Here is a 25905-nt window from a genome sequence, read left to right on the forward strand (position 1 = left end):
GCCCTTGTATGAATTAGGTTGACAATGATGCTGACAGCTCAAATCTGACCGAGTAGCAAAGGTTTGCAATTGCAGTGTATGGTGTTTAAAGTCGCAAAGACGTCCTCCCAACAAATTTAACTCATTCACTGCCAGACAATGTGCAAAAATGAGTCCACTCCAGTGCCACGGTTTTTGTCATTTTTACTCAAATTGCAGGACCCACAGAAGATTGAGTTTTAAGAATACATAAACATTCAATTCAGCGTAAGAAGCCTCACTTCTTTCATCAGAAAAAAAGAGTTAGTTCGTAAGTTATATGGATCTGGAGTTATCTGAGCTTGAAATGGGGGCCGCTGTACAAAATACAATTCAATATTCATATTGATTTATGTAGTGCTTTAAAAAACAGCAACGGCTGTAGCCGTAACAAAACGCTAACATGGACAAAAGGCAAATGTTGCTCTCTCGTGGAGGTCTGACCAGCGCTTTATCGGCATACCTGCAAGAAAAACCTAAACCCAAACAAAGTCTGGAATGGCGCTCCACATCAAACTTTTTAATTCCTGAATAAATTTGGGAATGGCATCGAATGAGTTAATGGTCTCAAACAGGTTTTCTTTACGCAAAAAAAAACTTTTCATCCACCAATAATGATAACCTATGACCTAATAACCTGTCCACCGTTGTTTCCGCTGTCTCTAAACATGTTCAAAATTTGAGGGCCATAAGCAAAACGTTAAAAAACACACTTCATTTAAAATAGTTTACGCTAATTGTATACAATATCAAGCAGGAAAAAAGACAATTCATGTCACGTTCATTGTTAGAAATCCGAAATGAATGTCAAGCAAAACCTAGTAGAACAGCCGCAATTTATCTGAGGTGAATCCAAGGTACAGTGCTGGAAATGGCAATAAGTGTGGTCACTCTCATGCGTTACCCATGCGTTACCTTTATCGAAATGTGAATGTTATCCAACAATTTAAAAATGTACACAGCATCAACTAACAAAGCCACTAACAAATATTAAATTCTCTTCGAGTACAAATAAAAATGTCATTACATATTGCCCCATTTTATAATTTCGTTTAGTTTTTTTGTTTTATTCCAGCCTGATAGGTTAATCGGTCTTCAGTCGCATATGTGTTGTTGTAAACATGTTCATCACAACAGAAAGACTTCTCTCTATCGAGCACCTTGGGCAATTTAACCATGAATATTTTTCTTCTGAAATGAAACAACGAGGCAATACACCTTCAACCGTAAGGGCAACCATGTCTGCATGGATAGATGGATGCGAAAGACACAGAGGTCAAGAACGAAACAGAGTGCAGGTTAAAGAGGAGGAGGATAAGAGGGTATGGTTAGATCCCATCCATCATGGTGACAGCTGACCCTGGTTCTTGCCTTGGCTCCTCTATTCACACAACTACAGGTTTTCCTCCTTCATCTTCCATCTTCATGTCCTCCAAATAAGCAGGCATTAAGAATACATGAGCTGGATGCTTCTCCACCACAGTGTATTTTTCCAAACCAACTGATACGGTAATGCTGCCAGTGTAATCATGTCATGTAGAGAGGGACGGGAGAGGATGGGTAGTAGGGGGAGGTGTAGTACATTCCCATTTGGCTCTTGGCTTGACAGAGTTGCGTGCGAAATGCTTTGTTTTTGCACAAAGTATCTTTGGAAAACGAATATTAGCAGCGTCGGGCTGCCAGTGACACATGTATGATCCAGCGTGCCAATGTCTGCGTCAGTATTGTCTAGGCTTTCCATCCACAATGTACTGTGCACATGATGGTCTGTTTCATGGGTTTGGATGGCTGGTAGCTGATTAAATGACCCATCCACTCTTCTTTTTCCCCATTTGGGTGGTTCCTTTTCCCTGGACTGGTTGCAAGCCAATCGTAGGACCCAACAGTCACATTCCCACCACTGGGCTATTAGAGACTTCTAAAATGCATGTTTGAACGCAAAGAGAGTGGCGGTGCATATAGACAGATATGAAATTATATTCTTTATTCTCAGCCAAAATCTAACCTAATCTTCTCTCTCTCTCTCTCTCTCTCTCTCTCTCTCTCTCTCTCTCTCTCTCTCTCTCTCTCTCTCTCTCTCTCTCTCTCTCTCACTCTCTCTCTCTCTCTGTTTTTTGTGTCTTTGCAGTCGCCTGGAACAGAACTTGATCAAAAGTGTTCCTCCCGGAGCTTTTTCTTCCTACAAGAAGCTCAAGAGGATGTAAGTCAGTCCATTCTGGGTTGTAACAATTTTGTTGAAAGTCTTCTTACAACATGCATGCATAGATTCCAAACCCCATGGATTATATAATTACATGACACCATATAAACATCGTTCTATGAACGCAAGGAGAAAATTTACATGCCGCAGGATCGGATATATCGATAGTCCGGTTATATCGATATTTTTTCTGACTCCCGAGAATATCGATATAACGAGACTTTACTGTATTTAGGAAAGCTTTATCCGCACCATTACAATTGAAACAAAATCACTTCCTGTCCTAAAACTTTTGTCCACGTATGGTCCCCTTCCAAATCCATGCTAATATCCGCCGATAGCATTTCAACCGACACTTACAAGGACGTGAGGTTGTCACTCTTCAACTCAATCATCCTCCAGCGTCGGCAACGTTCCATAATAAATCTGACTTTACGGAGAGGAACGACGTGCACTTAACATGCCACCATGTGCGCTTTCCCTGTGGCTCTTTTTCGCTCTTTGCCTCTCGTCCACCGCATTTCATCCCATCTGCCTGTCCATCATCTGCCACCTCATTTACTTAGATCGACTTCCTCGTTTTCTCCTTAGCAAGGCGCCTTCCCTTGACCTCTGCTGATGTATACTGTCGCAGACAAGTCGAGGACATCCGTATCACTAATGCACTAACTATCCCCTCTCTCTTTGCTCCCACAGCGACTTGAGTAAGAACCAGATTTCTGACATTGCCTCCGACGCCTTCAGCGGCCTCCGTTCGCTCACCTCTCTGTAAGTGTCTGGAATGCATGAACATAATTAGCGGTGTCAGAGCCGCCCAAGGCCTTCAATGCTAAACAATATAAGGAGTTTTGATCTGTATCAAAAATTCTAATATTCGTTCATGGAATTGTAATCATGTATTTCTAAAAAGCAAAACTCTTCATGCAGTTGTGTTTTTCTCGACTGCACTCCTTCCAGTACATGTATGTGGATCGTGCATATTTTTTTTGACCAATCAGATTCCTGATTCTTTGTTGCCATGTCAAGCTAGTCTGCCCTGCACATTGACTATTATTAGCCATCCATGTAACTTAAACTGTGTTTGAAATGGGACTGTATGTTTAATCAAACAAAATCTCCCAAGAGGACCAGCAATTTGGTCTACAATGACATCGGCATTAAACCATCTTCTTGATTGGTTGGTAAGAGCAAGGCAGAATTCTGTAGAATTCTGCACACACCCAGACACTTGTGGATGTGACATATTGGTGACAACGAGCTATGGTGAGGTGAGGACAGGAGCTTCACTTAGTCTGACCATAGCCTGGTTTAATATGAATCATTTTAGGGTGCATGAAATTATATTTTAATAAGGTATTTCCCCATCTGTAGGCCCATAATTGCTCATGGATTTTTCTTATCATATTATTATAGTTAACCAGTTTGCTTGTTTTTTAGCATATTTTGTTACATTGATAAATGTTGAATAATTCAGTGTTTTATTTTTTATTTTGTGGCGTGAAGTGAGGGTTTCTTTCATACGACATCTTTATATTAGTATAAAGAAGTGGATTAAGTTGGGTATTGAATGTGTATTCCGTCATTTGGTGAAGTAATTACATTTCCACTCATTTAGCAAATACAAATATTGTGGCTGACACCAAAGGCGAAGGGACACACACGCGCACACACACTTACACTTACACGTGCACGCACACACACACACATTGATTTCTGTGGCCCAATTTGTGCCTATAATCTCCCAGTGTGTATGTTGTTTGCGTGTCTCTTAGAGTGTTGGGTGTGATAAGAACAATTTGAATCAATCCACAACGTGAAAACGAGACAGACAGACAGACGGACAAGTAAGGGTGGACAAGGTAAACCCTCTGCAGGGTGTTACTTGGGACCCACGCATACACACATGCACATGCACACACACACATACATGGCCACATTAAGACGTGGCCTCTGTCACTGCAGGCAAGCTGAGGCATGATGGGGCAAAAATTGAAATCACTCGAGTGGAGTGAATGGTGGTCCCCAGTACGGGCGGGATGGAGCACATCACATCAAGCGCAGATTTGGATCATCGAACAAGATAAAACAATGGCCGCAGTGGGAAAATATTAAATAGATTTCAGATGAATGAGGTCTTAAAATCTGCTTTCCTTAAGATGCATTTTTTTGTTGACACTGGCTGATTGTGTGGTGTAATTGTTTTTGTTGTGTATGCATTCAGATTTTGATCAAGGTCCATTACTAATACAACAAAACGGTGAACAATGTTTTTGCGCTGTACTTTTGTAGCATCATCCCACAGCTGTTTCAAATATCTTGAACCTTTTTTGTGGCTAAATAATGTGGACATAACATTAGGAACACTTCTAATTGCAAACTATAATATATAAATAGAATAGCCGTCTATATATAGCTATGAAACTTATGACAGTATCAATTGCCACAAAAGCTCCTTTTTGGTGACTTTGGTGGCATAAATGAAATGAAACGAGGACTTGAAGACAGTTAATTTTTCAGTAGTTTTTGAGCACACTATTCTAAATGGAACCGCTGCTGCAATTCACAATAAAAACACTATGAGAATATGAAATTTGTAATTACAACTGTTACTCACATGTGGATGGCTCAATGTCAGCCAATGTATTGTTTTCGAAAGGTGACTGCAGGAACCATCCAACTACATAGTTTACATACAATAATACAATACAATAAAACTCAATTGACTTAATTTCTCCACTGTGAGACTAATGAAGGCAAATCCAATCCAATCCAATCCAATTCATGCTACAGTATGTCGTAAACTGGTTTTCCCAAAAGGGCACTCTTTTGTTCTGTTCTAGTAGCACCATTCAGACTAACAATGAATGTTTTTCCACATCATAAGATAAATGATGTCACTGATGACTGTCTCACGTAGGGTGTTGTATGGCAACAAGATCACAGAGCTGCCGAAAGGACTATTTGATGGCCTGGTGTCCCTTCAGCTCCTGTAAGTACTCTAAATACAGGCATCACCAAAGTGAATGACAAAGATTATGAGCCAAAACAGATAACGTTTCATGACCAAAAAAAATAAAAGTGACGTTGATTGAAAATGTCTCTATGTCCGTGATATGTATCAACAAAGAACAATACTAATGATGCAATTTGACGAAATAACACAAGTGCCCTTCTCATGAATTCTTGTGGAGGTGACATTCAAAACTGCAGCACCGATGCAGGATGTGGTCAAAATAAATAAAGAATTTGGTCTAAGTGTGACATATGGTCCTTGGAAACGCTGCAGTCCGCCGGCAGAAACTCTTAATGCCCCCCCCCCCCCCCCCCTTGGGTGAAGTCAAGCAAAGACAACAAGGATGAGTGAAATTCCATCCGGTAATTTTTTTGCACATTTGCTTGTGATCACTGGGATAGAGACAAGAGAAGGTTATATTCCATATTCTCCCTTGCTTTAAAACCCTAACTCTGAATGTCAGACATTACAGATGATAATTCTCACCGAGCATGCTGGCAATGGTGACATTTCTTAAATCTTTGCTTGGTTCAGCCTCCTGAATGCCAACAAGATCAACTGTCTTCGCGTCAACACCTTCCAAGATTTGCAAAATCTCAACCTGCTCTCCTTATATGACAACAAGTTACAAACCATCAGCAAGGGACTTTTCACACCACTGCGCTCCATTAAAACTCTGTAAGTACTGACACACTCTTAGTTTTAAAAAAATGTATTTCATAAAGCGTCAACACCATAGCTGTTGCTGTGAAACAGCAACAGCTATGGGTGAAGTCTGTGTGACAGGGACAAGTGAACGTGTCTGTAATTTCCCTGGGAAGGCAATATCTGTCAAGCTGCTTCAGTGATTGACGTAAGATCATGAATGAATGTGAAAGGCCTGAAATGCTGGTGAGTCACTGTTCAGTCCCTCCCAAGCAGGACGGCAGGCACAGGTTGTTTCTTAGTTAATTTACATTCAGAAAAATATGGAAATACTCATAATGAACTCACGGATGACTTCACAATCTCAGCCGGATGTTATTTTATTTGGGTCACGAAAATGCAGGCAAATTCAGATGTCTGGTCATTTTTTAGAGTGCCCGCTGCTTTCCACTCAGTTTTCATGTTTCCATTTATCAGCTAAGTTAAGTGCATTTTAGTTATTTTTCAACCAGTTTGAATTAGCTATTCTCAAATTGTTGATGACTCAGATTGGAAGCATGGTTAGCACAAAAAAGCATGGCCTCTCAGATCGACCCTTAAAAAAGACCAAAGGAGAGGTTGACAGACTGTAATGAACAAGGGTCAACAGGAACCGCGGGAAAATGCCTATTTATAAATGGTATATGAACCAGGATCTACATCTAGCCTAAACAGCTGTGGTACAAATTATCATATTTTGGTATACCAAATCAACTGTCCAAGGAAATGAGACCAAATGCATAAATGTGTATGTCATTGCAATGGGTGGCAGGGCTTCGCAAATTGGCATTGACAATTAAAGTCCTGGAGGCTGATTAAAGCACAGTCACCCGGAAAACATACAAAGCAGGCACATGGTGACAAATGTGTTCTCTTCCCCACAGTCATCTGGCCCAGAATCCCTTTATGTGCGACTGTCACCTGAAGTGGCTGGCCGACTTTCTGTTTGACAACCCCATCGAGACCAGTGGGGCGCGCTGCAGCCACCCCAGAAGGCTGGCCAACAAGCGCATCAGCCAAGTCAAAGGCAAGAAGTTTCGTTGCACAGGTACGGGTACACAATAACAATATTGAGAACATAAGAATACAATTACAATGTGATAGTAGTTCATAGAGTTTGCAGGGTTTTTTTTGTATTTTCTTAAGTATATTTTGTCAATTTCTGTTCTTTACTTGAGTATTTATTCGATGAGTTTGAATTCAAAAACCATCCGCACCTTTGACTGCTTACTCAAAATACATACATATCTATATTTTTTTAACTTTTACCGAAGTAGAGTGTCAATAGATGATTCAGCCTCAAAAAACATAATACGCCGGCTATTACGTTTTTTGTTTTTCTTGCAACAATCAGTGTTGTGGCTTTCAATGATAATGAACATTACTTGGGACTAAATCCTCTGGATTCTTTTTAAGTGAAAACTGCTACACACACTGTTACATGACTGCATTTTGGTCTTTGTGGCGATACCTGGAGAGCCAAGATTTTTACAGTGGTACAGTGTTACTTTAAAAAGTTCAAAAATGATTATTCAAAGTAATAATGCTGTAGCCTGTAATCACTCCTAAAACTGGTTCTGGCTGTCCTCTCCTTGCACATTTGCTTCCTCCCTGGACATTTCTGGACCTTACCACTATTCTTTATTCCCACTCTGTTTGTACCCTCCTCACCCCATCCCTGCCTCCTGTGTGGACCTGCGCTCTGATTGGTTCGTGCAGTTGTCTCTTGTGCTTGATCTAACCATGTGGCCCCGCCTGCTGTGGCATCACATGGTTCCGTCAAGCGCCAGGGACCGCCTGGCACACGCTCACCTGTGTCTACCGGCCAATCACGTGACTCGGAACCTTAATCGATGATCAGTATTCCAATAAAACATGTGACTGTGACATGAATGCCCCTTTTGCACTGCAAGTGACCCACTTGGCTCCATACACTACCTGATTTTGATGTTTTATATAAGCAAAAACAAACATTATTTTGCAACTATGATTTAATATCTCATATCAAGGCAAATTAGATTCATTCTCCCATTTTTTATTCACGTCAGCAGCTACCCTATGCAATGGGAATATGATTACACCCCAAAAATGCATCTAACCTTCAGATAGTCCATATGATTAAACATCTTCAGTATCTCGTTGCTGATCGAAGGCGAGTACATCACAAAAAAAGTGCAAGATCAAAGGGTTGCAGTCTGACATAACAGCCAGGCATTTGAACCACGGCTTTGTGCTGCCGTGGCTGCTTAAGAGTGCCTTGTTGTCACAGTGAAGAAAAACCACATGGCTGGAACATATCATTTCAAAATGTCCAGACATGTGAACCCACGAAATATCATCCATTTTTTGTCAGGTCACCGATGCGAGATTCGACTGGATAGCAGGGTGGTGTCGTTGTGGAAAACAGACGGAACGGCCTTTTAATCTTTCAGATAACGCTCTTATCTGTGTTGCATCAATCAATTTTTTATTGCTAGGGATTTTTTTCAACATGTTCAGAATTTATTTGCAAAAAAAACAACAAAACCTTTTGGCAAATGGCGGTGAATGCGCATTCACGACATTTCACCACAAGTCGCAAATTTTGGCCCCTTCAGTGATATGCTACAGCAGCCTGTTTTCCTTTCTGGTCTTTAATGGAAAAATGTGTTCATTTGTTCTTTATTTGATGTCAGTTTGACATGTTTCGATTTGATGCATTTAGTATGGTGTGGATTTCACACTTTGCTATTTAGTGAATCCAACAAGTAGAGCCAGTGCCTCACCATGAAAAAGCTGCAGAGAATTTTCAGTGTTTTAAACTCCAACTTTTGTTTGATTTTAGTTTTGAATCTGAGGAAGCATTGCTCTTTTATTGTTGGAAGCCTAAGATTGGAACTTTCACAAGGAAAAAAAAGAAGTAGAGAGTATCGTTAATTGCCACGTTGTACTTTTAATTATTGCTCCACATGTCCGCTGAGATTCGAGCTCTGCCACACACCTGCTCCAGCTGCAAAATTATTGCACATAGGTGCTTCGGTGGCGAGCATGGCTCATCCCAGTGGCCCCTTTAAAACCTCTGAACCTTCTTTTGTTGCCATTAAAGTAACAACTCACGAGCTTTCTGTGTTCTTAAAAAAAGTATCTCATCAACTGTTTTCCTTACTTTCTTCCTGATAACAACTGGCCTTGTTTGTGGCAGCCCAGAGACATTATTAAAATTTAATTATCACACTCATAGCCCGACTCCAGCAAACTTTTCATTCTGATGGAAACTGTAACATTAAAGTATGCAAGTTGTTAATTAGAGTGAAAAAATTGCATATGAACTTAGAAACTCTAAGTAAAGAAGTGGAGACGATGATGAAGCTTCTTAACAATAGCATGTCCACAAAGTAACTGTTATTCGTTGAAAGGTGCATTTTCTTTCTTTTAGTCAGTTTTTGTTGCTCACTCCCATTTCAACAGGCCAAGAGGATTACCGCAGCCGGCTGAGCGGTGAGTGTTTCCAGGACCTGGTTTGTCCCGAGAAATGCCGCTGTGAAGGCAGCGTGGTGGACTGCTCCAATCTGAAACTGACCCGCTTTCCCTCACACATCCCGGAACACACTACGGATCTGTAAGTCACACGAAATTAACATTGACTGTACGTTTGCAACACAATATCTTGCATTGTCAAGCCTAACCTTTGGTTCATGAAGTTTACTAAATGTATTATTATTATTAGTACTAGTAATATTGTTAGTATTATTATTAGTATTATTATTAGCAGTAGTAGTAGTAGTAGTAGTATTGTTATTGTTAGTATTTTTGATATTATTATTATTATTATTATTGTTGTTGTTGTTGTTATTGTTGTTATTGTTATTATCAAAACCTTATGTGCCATAGAAAAATATACGGGGCAGATTCGGAATCACCACAAAAAGATAGTGTCGAAAAGTTTACTTGCATCCCTGATTAAAAAAGAATAAATATGTAAACACTTGTTGACCAATGTAATATTGCAAAAATCTCAAAAAAAAGTATTAATGTTGGTGTTGGTGTTGCTGTTTGGCATTATATTATAAAAAAAGGTCGGGACTGAGGGTATAGTCGTTAAATGAAGCTTACATTCTATTTGGAAACACATTTCTGGATTCCCTTTACTGGGTATTTAATATCCCTCGAACATTTTGATAAAGGCACACCCCTCTGCGAGAATACATCAATGTGAAACTTCCTTAATCTTGCCGTGTCGCTATCTTTACCTTTCATTCCTTTTTTAAGCTTCCATGTTAAAAAAGGAAAAAAAAATGTCTCATTGATGTGTTCTGTCTGCTTCTAAGACCCCAAAGGAGCCATCACAATAGCTGACATCTCTCACACTCGCATACAGAACAGTCCCTTATATCCTTTTTTGCAATGATAAATGGGGAAGCTCAGAGAGAGCAATATGCAACAGGGATATCCTGATTACATTATAAGAAGGCTTAAAGTATTGTGGTTCTGTGTTCAGCTTCTACGAGAGGTTGATAGGGGATTATTATAATAAGACAGGAGCAAGACGGCGACCTGCTCAGTATTCAGTCAAGCTGTTCAACAACAAGAATGACATGAAATGTAGGGACGTCGAAGCAATATGTGATGAAGTCGAGTCCTTAGAGGTGCGCATAAAGGGAACAACTGGTTATCACAAAGCGCAGTAATGCAGAGAATTTCTGATCTTCACGAAAAAAATTAATTAAAAAAACGATTCAGGATAACAGACAAATGTAAAAAAGTTTCAAGTAGAACACCCTGCTGGTTCAAGAATATAAATGAATGTCGAATATGCAGAACCTTCAACGGTAGTCTCTGTCATTCAGAATCAGGTAGCTCTTCACAAATAACATGCAGAATAATTTCAAGCAGAGGAAATTTTCTTTCATACATTTGAAAACGGGAATTGGCCAAATTATTAAAAAATGACCAGCATAAATATAGGTGGACTTTGGAGGGAGAAACATTTGCTCAATCTTGGTTGTTTCAGGGGGGTAAGGAGAAAAAATAAACAACAATAAGACACGACAAAATTAGAATCTCAAGAAAAACATGGAAAGACGCAATTTGGTAGCTCTGTTTGCCTTTCCAAAAAAGAACAAAAAATTGTCATATAACAATATTTTGAAATTCAGATTGAACAAAACACTCACAGCACTTACATAGCCAAAATGAGTGCTTTTTCATCAGTTGGAAAGATTTATTTGGAAAGAATTATTCACCACAGTAAAAATGACTTCAAAAACGACTGCTTTAAACCATCTACCCAATAATGCTGTCTCCTCTAAATCGATTATTCTCAGAAATTTGACACACATACCTAATCCATATGTAAAGGCACATTTTTTCCATAATAATCAGTTACCATACTTAAAGGACAACCGACATCACATTTTTGCTTCCTAACTGACATCAGAAAAACGTTTTATAGCATCTAAAATACCCAAAACACGCAGTATGATATTTTTAGTCAAATGCAAAACGCCAATAAAAATGACTTAAAGTGTCCAAAATCTGCAAAAAAATTGAGTTGCGAATTGGGCATTTTCAGAAAGTCCCGCCCCCAGTTCGTGACGTCACGCCAAGACGTCTTGCATTGCTCGAGAATCAAAACAATGGCTTCAGATTTGGAGAATATGCTTTCTTGTTACACATCCAGTTATGAATATGATTCAAATAGTTCTGAAGAGGAAAGCATACATTTTTGCAATCGATTAAATAATTTATTCCGTGCCATTTTTAGGCAACATTGGGGGGAAATGCATCACCAAAAAGGAGGCAGAAAATGGTGACCAAGCTCCGTGTGAGGAATTAATCTGCCCGTTTCCACAGGCTGATAAATTCCTTACATGGAACTTTGTCACCCTCTTCTGCCTCTTTTTGGTGCAACACGACGTTTTCAGACCAAACAAGTACAGCAAAACGCATTGACGTGATGGAAGGACTGCTACGATGTGTCCTTTTTTCGGTCAGGGGCGTTCCTTCAGTGACGTAGGGTGAGGACTCACCAACTCAAATGATCAACAAAACAAGACTTCCGGAATATTCAGTGCGAGTCTTAAAACGTAAAATATAGCTATATGTGGTGGAATATTTGTAAAATACGCTCAGTAGAAGTCATTTGAAGCAATTTTACAAATTATGGACACAACTTGTCCGGATACGTCGGTTGTCCTTTAAAAGCATCCACAAAAACCAATGGCCTTTATAACCCGTTGCCGATTCTTCTTCCCACCTGCCATAACTGTAAATAATTTATTGGTGGGAATATTTTCTCTTCAAATAGATTGACCTAATTTATAGTGTGATTTATGCAGCAAATGACCTTGTTATGTTCAAATGGCAAACTGAACAGACAAGAATGCACAACGTTGATTCTTTTAATTGCCTTTTTAATAAAAATAGCCACACTAAAACAAATGTTTCATTTTGCCTAGGCTTTGGGCATTGTGGGTATTGATGACCCTATAGAAGTGATTCATTGTTGTCTCCTTGTCTTTTATCACTCACGGCTTTAAATTAGCAACATTGCTTCCCTTGTCTTGTTAACATTTGAAGAGTCACTAAAGGCTTTGTAGGGCAGCACGGTCAATTTGTTAGCACGTTCGATTGATAGTGCAGAGGAGCGGAGTTTGATTCAGACTCTGGTCTTCCTGTGTGGAGCTTGCATGTTCTCCCCTTGCGTGAGTTTTGTCCAGGTATTCTGGCTTCGACCCACATTCCACAAAAAAAGTGTGACGGGTTAATGGAACACTCTAAATTGTGCTTGTGATTCTGAGCACAAATGGTTGTCTGTGTGTGCCCTGCGATTGTCTGGCAACCATTTCAGGGTGTACCCTGCCTACTGCCCAAAGACAGCTGGGATGGGCTCCAGCATTCCTGTGACCTTTGTGAGGATATGCAAATTAGAAAATGGATGGATGGATCAAGGTTTGTTTGCATTGACTTTGAAAGGTTGAGTATGTGGCGGAATTGTTTGTCAGACCATCTAAATGTTTCCTTCTCACTGCGCAGGCGGCTCAACGACAATGAGATTGCCCTATTGGAGGCAACCGGGATGTTCAAGAAGCTGCCAAACTTGAGAAAAATGTACGTATACATTATTGTGCCTAAAAATTATCTCAAGTCTTAGTCACTATACTGGCTTACTAAAACATCAGTACAAGGAAAATGGTCATATTATATTGATTATCTTCCAGTAGTTGTAAAAAAGATATAGTTTAACTTTAGCATGATATCCTGGAGCAGATTTTTATTAAATACAGTGAGACCTCAATTTACAAACACCTTAACTTACAAACTTTTCATCTTACAAACGTCAAATTTCTGAAAATTAAACCTTATAATAAGCACTATTTTCATAATACACACTCATCACGGCTGGCGGAGTGATCTTCGGCGGAAGCACACAACTGAACAGCACCAGAGGTTAAGTTACCAACAGTCCTTATGGAAGGTGACTCTCCTTCCATAAGCCATCAACGACCATCAAAAAGGTTAATAAAACTTTATTTTGCAGCGCAGTTTATTTCTTTAATTACAGTCCTCATGTAATGCGCCTCTCTTTCAAAACAGCAATTCCCTTTGACCTTCGACCTCCAACACCATTCCATCAAGCCATCAATGACCATCACAAATGTAAATAAAGTCACTTTATGATACAATTCAGTGTATTTCTTTAATTACAATACAATAGCACATTTATTATACATAGAACAAGGTATGTTGTGTGTAGTTTTAAGGCTTATTTAGTTGAAAAGTATATTTTATGGAAACCCGGGAACGGATTATTCCCATTTTAATGGTTTCCAATGGGAATTTTTTTTTGAGATACACACTTTTCACCTTACACACTCTGACTGGGAACCAATTAAGTTCGTAAGTTGAGGTCTTACTGTATATTGTTCCTGTTCCAAAACATCCTTGTAATGAGTGCATGTCTACTGAACTACGCGCTTATCAAAGCTACATAATCTTCTCTTCATCAGATTCTGCCTACTATCCATCACAACATGGTCTCCAATTGGCTATTTTTGATTTTTTTTTTAACTTTATATATTTACCCCTTCTTGCATTGCTACTCAAACTAACAATAAAAACTAGAAACTCATGCTAACTCCTGCTGTTAGCTCTCCCAACTGCCAGCCTCTTCAGACATACAACACAGCACAACACCAGCCGACAAAATATTCTCAATTAGAATACATATGCGATTTGCCGTGTGCATATGACAAACTTTATACATTGGAGATCAAATAAACTAAACAAATACAAGATTTATTGATTCTTCCGGATTAAAATATACAACTTTAAAATTAGATGATATATTGTGTTTGTCTACAACCATGCATCTCTGATATTATCTCACAGAAGAGAAAATCTTGCCTACTGAGCAACAGACACCTATTTTCCTTTTCTGTTCCGTTCACACCTTGATGTGTGGAATGGTAGCCACGTGATATACAAAGTCCCCCCAACTTGCTCGACATATATGTTTGTTAAGGCAGCTACATGCACGGAGCAATGCTATCTGTCTAGTTCAGAGAATGGCTCATTATTATGTAAATGAGGTCACTGTTTCCTGTCGACCGTTTCAACATTTGTTCTATGCAGAGCTGGCAAGCCTGGCATATGCTGATTTCTTTCTGTATGTTCTCACAAGATTATCCTAGGAATTGGTACTACGAAATTGAGCATGAATAAAACATTGTTTGCACCAGTTAGGACATTCGATACTCTCCAATAGGAATGTGTGCGATCACAAAAGTTAGAATATTTATTTGGGATTGACACAGTCAGAGATGTATTCATTTAATAACAACACAGCAGTGCCGTGTGATACGAGTTACTCAATTTTAGAGTTTTCTCAAGGCACGCCGCTATTTGGATGATTATTTAGTTGGGACTTGCTATAAAAATTAGAGGGAAAAATAGCTTTATGGTGCCAGTGAATTCCACTCAACATAACAAGCAGTTTGGCAGAGTATGAGCAATTTTTCAAAGAGAAGATGTCAAGCTGAATTACGTCATGCATTCATAACACAAACACATGCTTTTTCCACTTTCAATCTGTTGTCTTCATAGTAACATGGGTAACACCAGAGACTGGCTAACAAATGTATCTGATGCTGTTGTAGGTTTGAACATAAACCATGCAGCAATGCATGTACATCAACAATTTGTAAATACACATGGTCATATATTTATCTTTTGCATAAAATTACTAGTAATACAGCAGCGTACTGTTTCATGTAGAGTAGTTGTGAAACTCTTCTTTTCATTTGTCTGCATTAGCCACTAATGGCCAATAGTTGCATTCAATTGTTTAGATTTCATTTAATTAATCTATTAGTGTATATTTTTGTAAGTACATTATATTACAGTTCCAAAAAAATATTAGTTATTTTTATAAAAACACATTCTTGTTGTTTTTGGGGGTAAATGAATTCATCACATCTCCATACATTTCAAATAGGAAGGATTTTAATGTTTTGGTTTATGAGCAAGATTATGAAATCAAATTGATATCTCCAATACATCGCTCAATTTGTATTACTGTGGTGGTCGTGTGCAGTGATGTTGTAATTTGGTTACTATGGATTGTATATTTCAGGAAATATGACACTTTGTTCGATTTTGTAGGTCTCAGAATCACACCATAAATATTAAAAAACAATACAATACAATTGAATTTGTATAGCGCTTTAACAACAGCTGAAGCTGTAACAAAGTGCTTAACAAAAACAAATTTAAGTTCCTTGCCAAGTTGCAATGCTTTTTGTACGAAAGCCTACAAACATCCCACAGAACAGGATCCTATATCTGCACAGTTGGTGAGTGACTTCATCGTAAATCCATGCAATCACAATTTTCACCCGTCACCATTACTCTATGCAAACTTCAATATACAGTAGCGTAATGTCAGTTCCCAATGTGTTTTTTTTATATGACCTAATGAATGCTTTCCATTACATTATCTTTGTTCACCCAAGCGACATATAGGATTGGGGAACGTACAGGGGCGTGACTAACTGCTTATTATGTCCATCAGCCGCAAAGGCGGGATAGCCTATGTGCATTATACTCTTCACCGTCTGTATACCCAACCTCACCGCCATGACTCGTGGTGGGTTCTCACTAAAGTACATAGTTTAACAACAAAATAAGTGCTTGGGGAAAAAACAGGATGGAAATGGTGACGGAAAACCCAAGCGCATAGGAGTTCAGGAAGATGAAATGGACGAGGGGCAGAGAACACGCCAGGAAGAGATGGAAAGGAGGAAACCAATAATAAACGGAAATGGAGGATTGGCCTTCAATTCAGATTTATACCTGCACTTTATCTACCACCTGCTCGAGTGTGTTTGTCCGTGCGATGTGATAGAGGCAGGTTGTGTTGATAAAAAATAATAATAAAAAAAGACCAACAGTTGGAGAGGAAATTGCTAACCATCTAACAGTGTCACCGACGATATAGATTGGCCATGCTCTCATTTACATTTTGCTCCTCTCAATTCTTTCCATCTGTTCTTCATCATCTCATCCTCTTCCTCTTCTTCTCCCATGCCGCCGATAAGCGGCAGCATGCGCGGCTTCCCCCCGACCATCCGCAGGGGCTTTGATAGGCATCATCTCGACATATTGTCTCTGTGGCTTTTCGTTTTTAATTTTTGCATATAATAGTGAAGACACAACAGGAAATCTTCAGGTTGTGGAGACGCAACAGTTTCCACACCTTGTCAATCTGGCGAGATCCAGAGTACAAATATTGTGATAAGAACTTTTGACAAATGGAATTCTGCATGTTGATGAATGAAGTGGTTTCCCCAATAAATTAAAATACAGTCTGTTTTTACGGTAACTATCAAGGCTTGCTTTTACAGACTCATTTTGGGCTCGACAAATGTATGCCTTGTGTTACCACGCTAACAATAATTGCACTCTGCATTGGCCCCCGAAGTGGAAGTTGCGGAAAGTCAGTAGTAATTACCGTATTTAGTCGAGTATAACGCGCACACGTGTATAACGCGCACCCCTGATTTTCAATAAAAAAATCGATCGAAAATTTTGTTTCACTTTTTCTCGGCTCACACCAAGTATTGTGATAAAAATCATTTATTGGCAATGTAAACATTGAATGACAATCTAAACACTGAATCAAAACACTCAATATTGGTAATTGTGCAAAACAGCAATGCTTAACTCACGTTTTAGTGTGGGCGAGGCAAGCAACAATAAAAAAGAAACAGGAGAATCACCATGGAAATGCTGCCCCTTCCTGGAAGGTATAAAGCATTAAATATATATGATATTTTTTCCCAGGCCTCGTTTATAACGCACAGCCAAACTTTGAATTATTTTTTAGGTAGAGAATGTTGCGCGTTATAATCGAATAAATACGGTAATATTTTGTTGGGGTTGAAGTATATCAAAAACATGTTAAGAGATGTGTAACTGCAATACAGAAAATTCAACATTAGCCAAAAGACAAAATTTGACCGAGAAAGGACACATTGCATCACGTCAATGCATTTTGCGGTACTTTGTTTGGTCTGAGAACTTCGTGTTGATGGCGAAATTAGAAGGAAAACACATGGTGATTCCTTGTGTGTTACACCGAGCATCTATTTGATATTCGCTGACAAAAATTCTCAGAAAACAAATCAGCCGGTTTCCACGGAGCTTTGTCGCCATCTTCTGCCTCTTTTTGGTGCTACATTTCCCCCTCCCAGATACCTCAAAATGGCACGGAATAAATTCTTTAATCGATTGCAAACATGTATGCTTTCCTCTTCAGAACTATTTATCATATTCATATTCATAACTGGATGAGTACCAAGAAAGCATCTTCTCCGAATCTGAAGCCATTGTTTTGATTCTCGAGCAAGGCAAGACATCTTGGCGTGACACCACGGACAAGGGGGCGAGACCTTCTGAAACTGACCGCTTCCGGTTTCAATTTTTTGCAATTTCAGCACACTTTAAATCATTATTCTGTTTTGCATTTGACAAAAAATATCATACTGCGTGTTTTGGGTATTTTAGATGCTATAACACGTTTTTCTGATGTCAGTTCGGAAACAAAAAAGTGATGTTGGTTGTCCTTTAAAGTGTCATTATTAAAGCTGACTTTTTCATGCTGACTTTTTTGTTACAGCAACCTGAGCAACAACAAGCTGCGGGACATCCGTGAGGGAGCTTTCGACGGAGCATCAGGCATTCTGGAGCTTCTCCTGACTGGCAACAAACTCACAGGACTACAGGGACGAATGTTCCGAGGCCTTACCGGCTTGAAAACTCTGTAAGTGTAACCCCTACATGTAAACTATTTTTGTTTGTTTGTTTGTTTGTTTGTTTGTTTGTTTGTTTGTTTGTTTTTTTACACCCCAGTGCGAAGGAAATATTTTGAAGCTGAGGAGTTTTATATTGACAAAGTTAATGCTCTGTTATGTGAGTTGAGGAGCTTTATTTTGGGATTTTTTTATAGGATATACAATATAATACGAAAACTATCATTTGAACATTTGTAGTAAACGCTGTGCTGTTTAATTGCAGAGTTTAGCGATTTGTCCTTGGGCTCAGTCCACCCAAGTCCACATGAAGAGTGAATAGTTCTAGATTTCAAAATAACAATAGTACACACTTGGTTGATGTGAACTTGGTTCATTAGTGTGCATGTGGATGTGTGCATGCATGTGTTTGTGTGCGTTGTAGAGTCTGAGATCCACGGTGCTAGATGCTATTGAATAAGCACACATTTTCTGATATTTACAGGTAAAATGCCTTTTTTGATTGGTGATACTAACTGTTTATTCGCCCACCCGGAAATCAAAGCTGATGACAGTCTCATTTAGCCACCCACGCTAATCTGGCTAGTGCCCTATTAGGGACACGATAGTGTCCTGAATTATGAACCAAGCTAAGTCTGGACAGCGTGATAAAAATGAGCTAATGCTATCATTTATATATATTCAGGCTAATGACTCAATAATGGCCTGAAAACCGTCTCTGTCTCATGTTAAGTGGCTCCATGCTACAGTAATAGCCTAGCTAACTCGTTTACCTTCCCGCAGTTTGCTAACTAACTTGATTAGCTGCAGCCCACGTGACTGTGACTCCTAAGACGACCATGGCTGATAGCTCAGTACAGACTGTTGCGGTTGTCGTTTGGAGACCAGTCAGATAATATTGTGCTTCTTCCACTCAAAGTAGACATTTTCAACACATCGCAAGAGCACTTTTGACAAATATGACAATATAAACATGACAACCATGTTTGCCATTAAGTTAATGCTTGACCGGCAAGACCTGCCACACACTATATTAATATAAGTATTGTCGTTGTAAGAAATCCTCCAATTGACAGCTACCGGTTGCTAAAAATACTTAATAGTGCATATGTGGAGGTACTTATCTTCCAGTACAAATATGTTCTCAACAAATTACATTGTCCTGTTGCCAACCTATTTTCTTGTAGGATCGGGAGATGAGTGACCCAGAGTGATTTATTTGTACAATTTATTACCCACATTCCAGAATGCTGCGGAGTAACCACATCAGCTGCATTGACAACACGACATTTTCAGGCCTGAGCTCAGTGCGTCTCCTTTCGCTGTACGACAATCGAATCGCCAGCATAGCCCCAGGAGCCTTTGCCACCCTGCACTCCCTCTCCACGATGTAAGTCGGGTTTGTTTTTGTGTTTGTGGCTAAGTGAAGTTTCACAAGCACATAGTTTATATTTGAAAGATCACACGCCAAATGAAAATGTCACAAAACATGCCCATAAAAAGTGGTTGATTATCCATTCTGCCATTCAGTTAAAAGATCATTTAATTGTTGTGCTTGTCACTATACATCACTGGCATAAATTGTTGAACAAATATTAACATTAGAAACTTTGTAAATAACTAAGCCCTTAGGGAAATTGCATCATTTCCAGTGTCGCAATGGGAATCAATAAGGTCTCAGTGTTTTATTAAGAACCCTGTGAACTGTTTTATAATTAGAAAAATATGTTATTTGCTTCCTTTAAATCATCAACGTGACATTACATACTGTATATCAAATTCTAAAACCATCCGAATGCTGAAAAACAGTATTCAAGGGTATTAATATTTTCAACCAGGAACCTGTACGGTCAATCAATTGGTGTGCATGTTTGTTGTGTTTTGTCAACATTTTTTTTTTACAACATTTAGAACTTGTATGCACAGACATTGATTTTCTTGGCTGTTATAATGTAAACTGAGTTCATGTGACCCATATTCCAAGATTCTCTAGGTACACACATGAGTTTGCAGTTGATGACGGTCAGTGTTTATGTGCATACGTGTAATCTTTTGGGGGTTTTAGCATGTATTGTGTGCCATGTAAGAAACAAGTGGATAGAAAGCCAATTTGCTCATTTCCTTATTCCCTTTGTTTTGTTTTGTTTTGTTGAGGCTCCTTCACCACCAACCCACACACCCTTTCACACCTACCTCTTGTTTCCCAGTAGAGTGTGTGCGTTTAATTAAAAGATTAACACGTCGAAAGGGGAAGGAAGGGATTTGGCTGAGGTGGAGTTGCCACACATGGAGGTCAATTCATTGTGAGGAAATGAAGAAATGACTGGACTTCCGAAGCTATAGTAGCACCCTTTTAACATTGTGACACACAAAGAATTATGACCTGAATTACTGAATTGTTCTGGCCAGAATTTGAAGGTGTGCGTGGGTCTTGTGTTGTTTGGAAAACTGCTTTTAAAGTGACTGGAAATGCCATTAATCAGTTCAAGGTCCATAAAAAAATAGCAACCGAAATTTTTGATAGTTTTTTTTTCAGAAACAAAACCACTTTATAAATATACATGACTTTATACACAGCATTGTCTCCTTCCGATTTTTTTTGAAGAATTTTGTTCCATTTCACCAACGACTTCATTCTCATGAATTTAAGATAAAATAAGAAACTTTTACTATCACTGCATAATTCTCATACTTGGATCAAAGCAGAAAAATTGGCAGAGTGACAAAACGTCTTAGTCGTCCACGTGTAACTCCAGGTACCCCTTTATATACAGTGTTGAGTTTTGAACAATAAATTGAACCTGAATTTAAAGCAATTAAATAAATGAAAATGTAAATAGATTCGCAGGCGGCTACAATTTGGAGGTAGTTGTGATTGTGGAGAAAAAACAGATGTGTATTGTCAGTGGGAGTTAAAAGCAGAGGTAATGATTCATTTTTCAACATAGCAGTGTTACGAGAAAGTCTGTGGCTTGTTTATTTCTGTAACCATGGTAACAAATGTCCCTAAAACGAAAAAATGGAGCCAGAGCGAACCCGAAGCTCTGACCCGTTATTCATTTTTCAAGATTAACTTTTGTCTGGGGGAAAAATGATGCCAGCTGCCAAACCCTTGCTCTTCATCCTTCCCTTCAGATTTAATATGCCTCAACATAAATATCGCATGAGCAGTCGGAAAGGCAACAAAAAGCAATGAGACGTCATCGAAAAAGAAGAATACCGATGAATATAACCTCTTCTTTTGCTTCTTATGCTGTTTGGCTCGCCTGGCCTGCTCATCTCTGCCTCTCTGTATCTCATTTAGTTCAAAGAATGTGTGAAAAAAAATGATGACCTTTGATTTCCTCTTAGGCCCTCGACCACCTCCCCACAACCGCCACCACCATGTACTTCCATTTGAATGTATTTTCTTTTATGATCGAATGTGTTGTGAAGTCAACATTAAAATTCTGCGGGTTCTGAGCCACTGAGAAGTGCTTGTAGTGTCCCTTTTGTTCATCTTCGTCGTGGCTCGTAAGTGCACTAAAGATTTGTTTTGAACGCAAAACCAATGAAGGGTCCACTTGCCTTGATTGAACTTTTGCTTATACAAAACAGGGTGCTCCTATTTGTTGAGGTCATATGTCTTAGCTTCACTCTGTATGCCGCAGTGTTATACACAACAGTCTCCACTTTCTGCAGTCCAATTTCTTTGCTACCCACAATCTGCCCTGTAACAAAGTCTGTATTCAAACTGTGGCCAACACTACCATCATGCTCTCAAAAAACGAGATGACTACAGCTAAGCCACAGTGTAGACGAGAGATGGAAAAAAGCAAGTCACGACAAATTCAGTCTGTATATGCTTTGCTTATGTTCTGTTTGTGTCTTTTGGCAGAAACCTCCTGTCCAACCCGTATGTGTGCGACTGCCATTTGGCCTGGCTGGGTCAGTGGTTGAAGAAGACCAGAGTGGTGAGTGGAAACCCTCGTTGTCAGCGACCCGCCTTCCTCAAGGAGATCCCCATCCAGGACGTGGCCAATCCGGACTTCACCTGCGATGGTAATGCGATGAGATGTGGAAATATATGTGTTGTTTTGGGGTCCATTGCAACAGAATCATCAGCCTTCTACCATGTGCTATATTGGTTGGCTCACATCTTCTCAATTGTTCAGTGAACAAGCACATAATATTTTATCTCAGGGACTCCGTAGACTCATCAAGCTTTATCACCAGACAATTTAACATCTCAACAACATGACTCTCCACAAAAACGAGTAGCATTTGTAGACTCAGAATTAACATCCATCAAACCGCTGAAAACTAAAACTTACATGGTTCATTGAGGCTGCGCTTTTGCACATCTTCCAAGGACACGTGAGCAGTCAGAGCTTTGGATAAATTGAAACAAATAAAATGAACTATTTATACATAGGGAGTTGGAAATAAAGATTGGAACATCGCTCCGAGTTCCGAACATCACTCAAAGTCACAGTTCTGAATGGAACAAGAAAAGAGTGAAGCCATCTGACGTCAAACAACGTAAGTGGCCACTGGCACCATCTCCAATATCTGCATTTATTGCCCATGTGACATATTAGTGTGTTGATTTATTATCAACGCATGATGTTTTCATGCCTCATTTAAAAAAGATTGTCAAAACAGCCACCAAAAAAACAAAAGACCCCCCTCTGTTTGTTTCCAAGACGCCTGGTGGTGAAATGAGTGATTCACAAGCAAAACAAATACAATATCATGGTTGTCCCTGTTTTTGAACTGGAACATTTTGAGGTTGGGCTTCGTAATCCTCCAGTAGGATGTTTTCCAGCAGTTTTGAGGGCAGCATAAAAAACGGATTAAATTCTCCTGAGAGGAAAGGAAATGGAAATGATCAGGATGTAATTTTTCACATTGTCATGTTGTGCCAATTGGTCTCTGTGTGAGTACTCAACATGAATAAACTGGGTAGAGGCTCAGTGCTCATTACTTCAACGCTTAACCAAGCATCCAGATGCTCATGTCTCCGTTTCGAGGCCTTGCATCGTACACGAACTTGCTTCTTGGTTGCGTTGTCATTATGGAGATGCGGCAGCTCCTAAGCACGCTCTACATCCTCGCCAGGGTATTGTGAGGCCAGCTCGAATGCTAACCGCAGGCCAGACGCCCCCGCCCCCATGACATCATGACATCACTCTCCCGCTCTGACGCTGCCGTTACCACGACAATGGCTTCCAATAGCCAACAAGGCTGCTCACGGCGGTTGCCAAGTTTGATGATGATGACTTTCTCTTCATCCAGACTCACTTGGAATTGATTTTCACCCCTCTAATGCAAACCTTTATGAAATATCAGCTTGGAAAGTCATTTGTTGGTTTGGCACTGGTAAAAGTTTGGTGTTACATTTCACAATATGGAGTCATAAAAATGATATTGAAGAGGTTTATTACAAGTCGTAACGCTTGTATTTGAGTCACTGGGTGGACTTGATGTGTAAATGTGTGTGAGTGTGCATGTTTTGCGGGAGTCATCAGTGCTGACAAAGTAACACTTTGCCAACAAGCTGTCCTTTAGAATTCAGAATCAGAATCAGATTTATTACCAAGTATGTAGAACACACAAGGAATTTGTTTCCGGTAGAACACGCTGCACTAGTATCGTCGTCAAAAAAACTGATAAGTGGCACTATACAGTTCCATTTTGGCTCCTGTTGAAGAGTTCAAAGAGTTAATGGAAAGATGGCTGCAAAGCAAGAAGAGGACCACGACCTCAACACAGTGCGGCAGTGGGTCCAGAGTGGCAGGAGGCCACCCTGGAAAGACGTGATGGGACTCTCTGCTGCTTCCAAAGGCCTTTGGGGCAAGTTTGCTGTGCTACGCATAAAGGATGCTGTGCTGCAGCATGCTTGGAGAGAACCTGCTGCTGGGGAAGAGAGATGGCAGGTGGTCGTGCCGAAAGCTCTTCGAGAGACTGTGCTGAGAGCCTGTCATAAGGGCACTGGCTCAGGACACCTTGGCCGCGCAAAGACCCTCCGACGGCTCCGCCAAGTGTTCTACTGGGGACACCATCGACACGACGTGGATGACTTCTGCCGGCGCTGTGAGGAGTGTGTGGCCGGCAAGAGACTTCAAGCCCAGTCGCACGCACCACTTGAGGCGTTCAGGAGACCTGCGGGCTGCTCAGGGGACCAGCTGGGGCTGGAGTTTTCACACAGACGGCGGGGTCGGCTGCAGAAAGCCGGTGCGTGTCGAAAGCGAGATTGTGACGTGTGGCGCGAGGGGCGGAACTTCCAGGCGGGGGATCCGCCTTCCACCAGTCGTGTCCCGGGTCAGCCAGCGGGAGGCAGAATTGACTCAGAGCCAGGTCGACCGCAGAGACGGACACAAGGGCCACAACAGCTACGGCTGGAGGATTTTTTTGTTGACCCCTCGGGGCGAGGGTTTCATAAAGGGGAGGGTAGTGTAACGTCCGGGGCTTGTGAGTTGCATGTTTGGGGGCTGGGCTAGTCTGGAGAGATTACATCACGGACAGAAGACCTATGACCTATGACTTTTCTAGTTTTCGAAAAAGTCACCACTTTTGGGATTTTATTCAGTACAAAATGGTTTGGTAGCAGGATAATCATGCAAAAAATTACTTTTGATGATTTCTTCTGTGTATTGTTGGTTCGTGAATTTACCTACTCATCATTTTTTTTCTGTGAATATTATTTTTTCCAATTCAAGTGAACATTATTTTAATGAATATACACTGAATTGGACAAAAAAGTTAGCATAAAAAATAATGTATCCATTCTTCCAAGCCAGGCTAACTTGAGCTTGTTTGTATCCTAATGTTATTTTTTTAAAAGCAGAGAAGCTGGATTTGTACCACTACACTACATTTTGATTTTATTCAGAAAAATATTTAATTTCTACATTTACTAATGTACCAAATATTCCACATTTCACAAACAATATCTACATTTTAATGGGTAATGCCAGTACCGTGAGACTGTGAAAGTGTTATATTTCCACTCACGCTAGTAATTCCATGAGAATCTTCTCATGAATACCCATCATGCCTTGTCAAAGAGATGTAAGAGCAAGCTATTGAACATCCCTGTACTACTTATGACTGGAAATCTACCCGTATGAGACCACTGTTCACAAAAGAGAAAAAAAAATAACATTTTCCTATTCCTGTTGACGGGGTGAAGCACTCATTGAATCCAAACATTCAACCATTATTTGAGTAGATTACACAATTGTTTTTACCGTATTGGACGCTTAATTACTGTAAATGGCCAATTATCTTATGTTTCTAAACCACAATCAGCTCCTATCCAAACGTTGTGCAATTTAAGGTGTGCTGCTTGAATTTCATTACAAACTGCAAAATCTTGCCTGGCAGTGACATCACAATACACAAAAAGCACAACCACTAAATATAAACCTATTTCAAGGGCCCATTTACACACACGCACACACACATGCACACGCACGCACACACGGAGACACACGCGCACACACACATGCATACAAAGTAACTCAAATTGTGCTGTTGTTGGCTTGGAGGCTCCTCCTCATTATCCTTCATTATGGTTTTAACTGTTGGTTTTCATTCTATTCGAAGCACAGTTCAAGTGTTCCCATCATGCGACAAGCATGTTTGTGTGTCACACGAAGAAATGAAAGCATTTCTCAGCCAAAAACAATGCTTTAGCTCTGATCCTTCCTCACTCT

The 25905-nt window shown here is 39.9% G+C and overlaps 1 protein-coding gene across 2 annotated transcripts in view; it reads left to right on the forward strand.

Annotated features, from left to right (window-relative positions):
* slit3 (slit homolog 3 (Drosophila)) overlaps positions 1–25905 on the forward strand; it is a 255779-nt gene that overhangs the window by 186755 nt on the left and 43119 nt on the right. For both annotated transcript variants that reach the window (XM_088989699.1, XM_088989700.1), the window contains exons 10-19: positions 2147–2218; positions 2915–2986; positions 5136–5207; positions 5766–5909; positions 6800–6963; positions 9363–9513; positions 12930–13004; positions 18073–18216; positions 19452–19595; positions 22083–22246. In XM_088989699.1, coding sequence (XP_088845825.1) covers positions 2147–2218; positions 2915–2986; positions 5136–5207; positions 5766–5909; positions 6800–6963; positions 9363–9513; positions 12930–13004; positions 18073–18216; positions 19452–19595; positions 22083–22246 — 1202 coding nt within the window. The remainder of the gene's footprint in view (positions 1–2146; positions 2219–2914; positions 2987–5135; positions 5208–5765; positions 5910–6799; positions 6964–9362; positions 9514–12929; positions 13005–18072; positions 18217–19451; positions 19596–22082; positions 22247–25905) is intronic.

The sequence above is a fragment of the Hippocampus bargibanti genome, linkage group LG02, assembly GCF_051943395.1.
Source record: "Hippocampus bargibanti isolate YZ-2025 linkage group LG02, ASM5194339v1, whole genome shotgun sequence".
Classification (NCBI taxonomy): Eukaryota; Metazoa; Chordata; class Actinopteri; order Syngnathiformes; family Syngnathidae; genus Hippocampus; species Hippocampus bargibanti.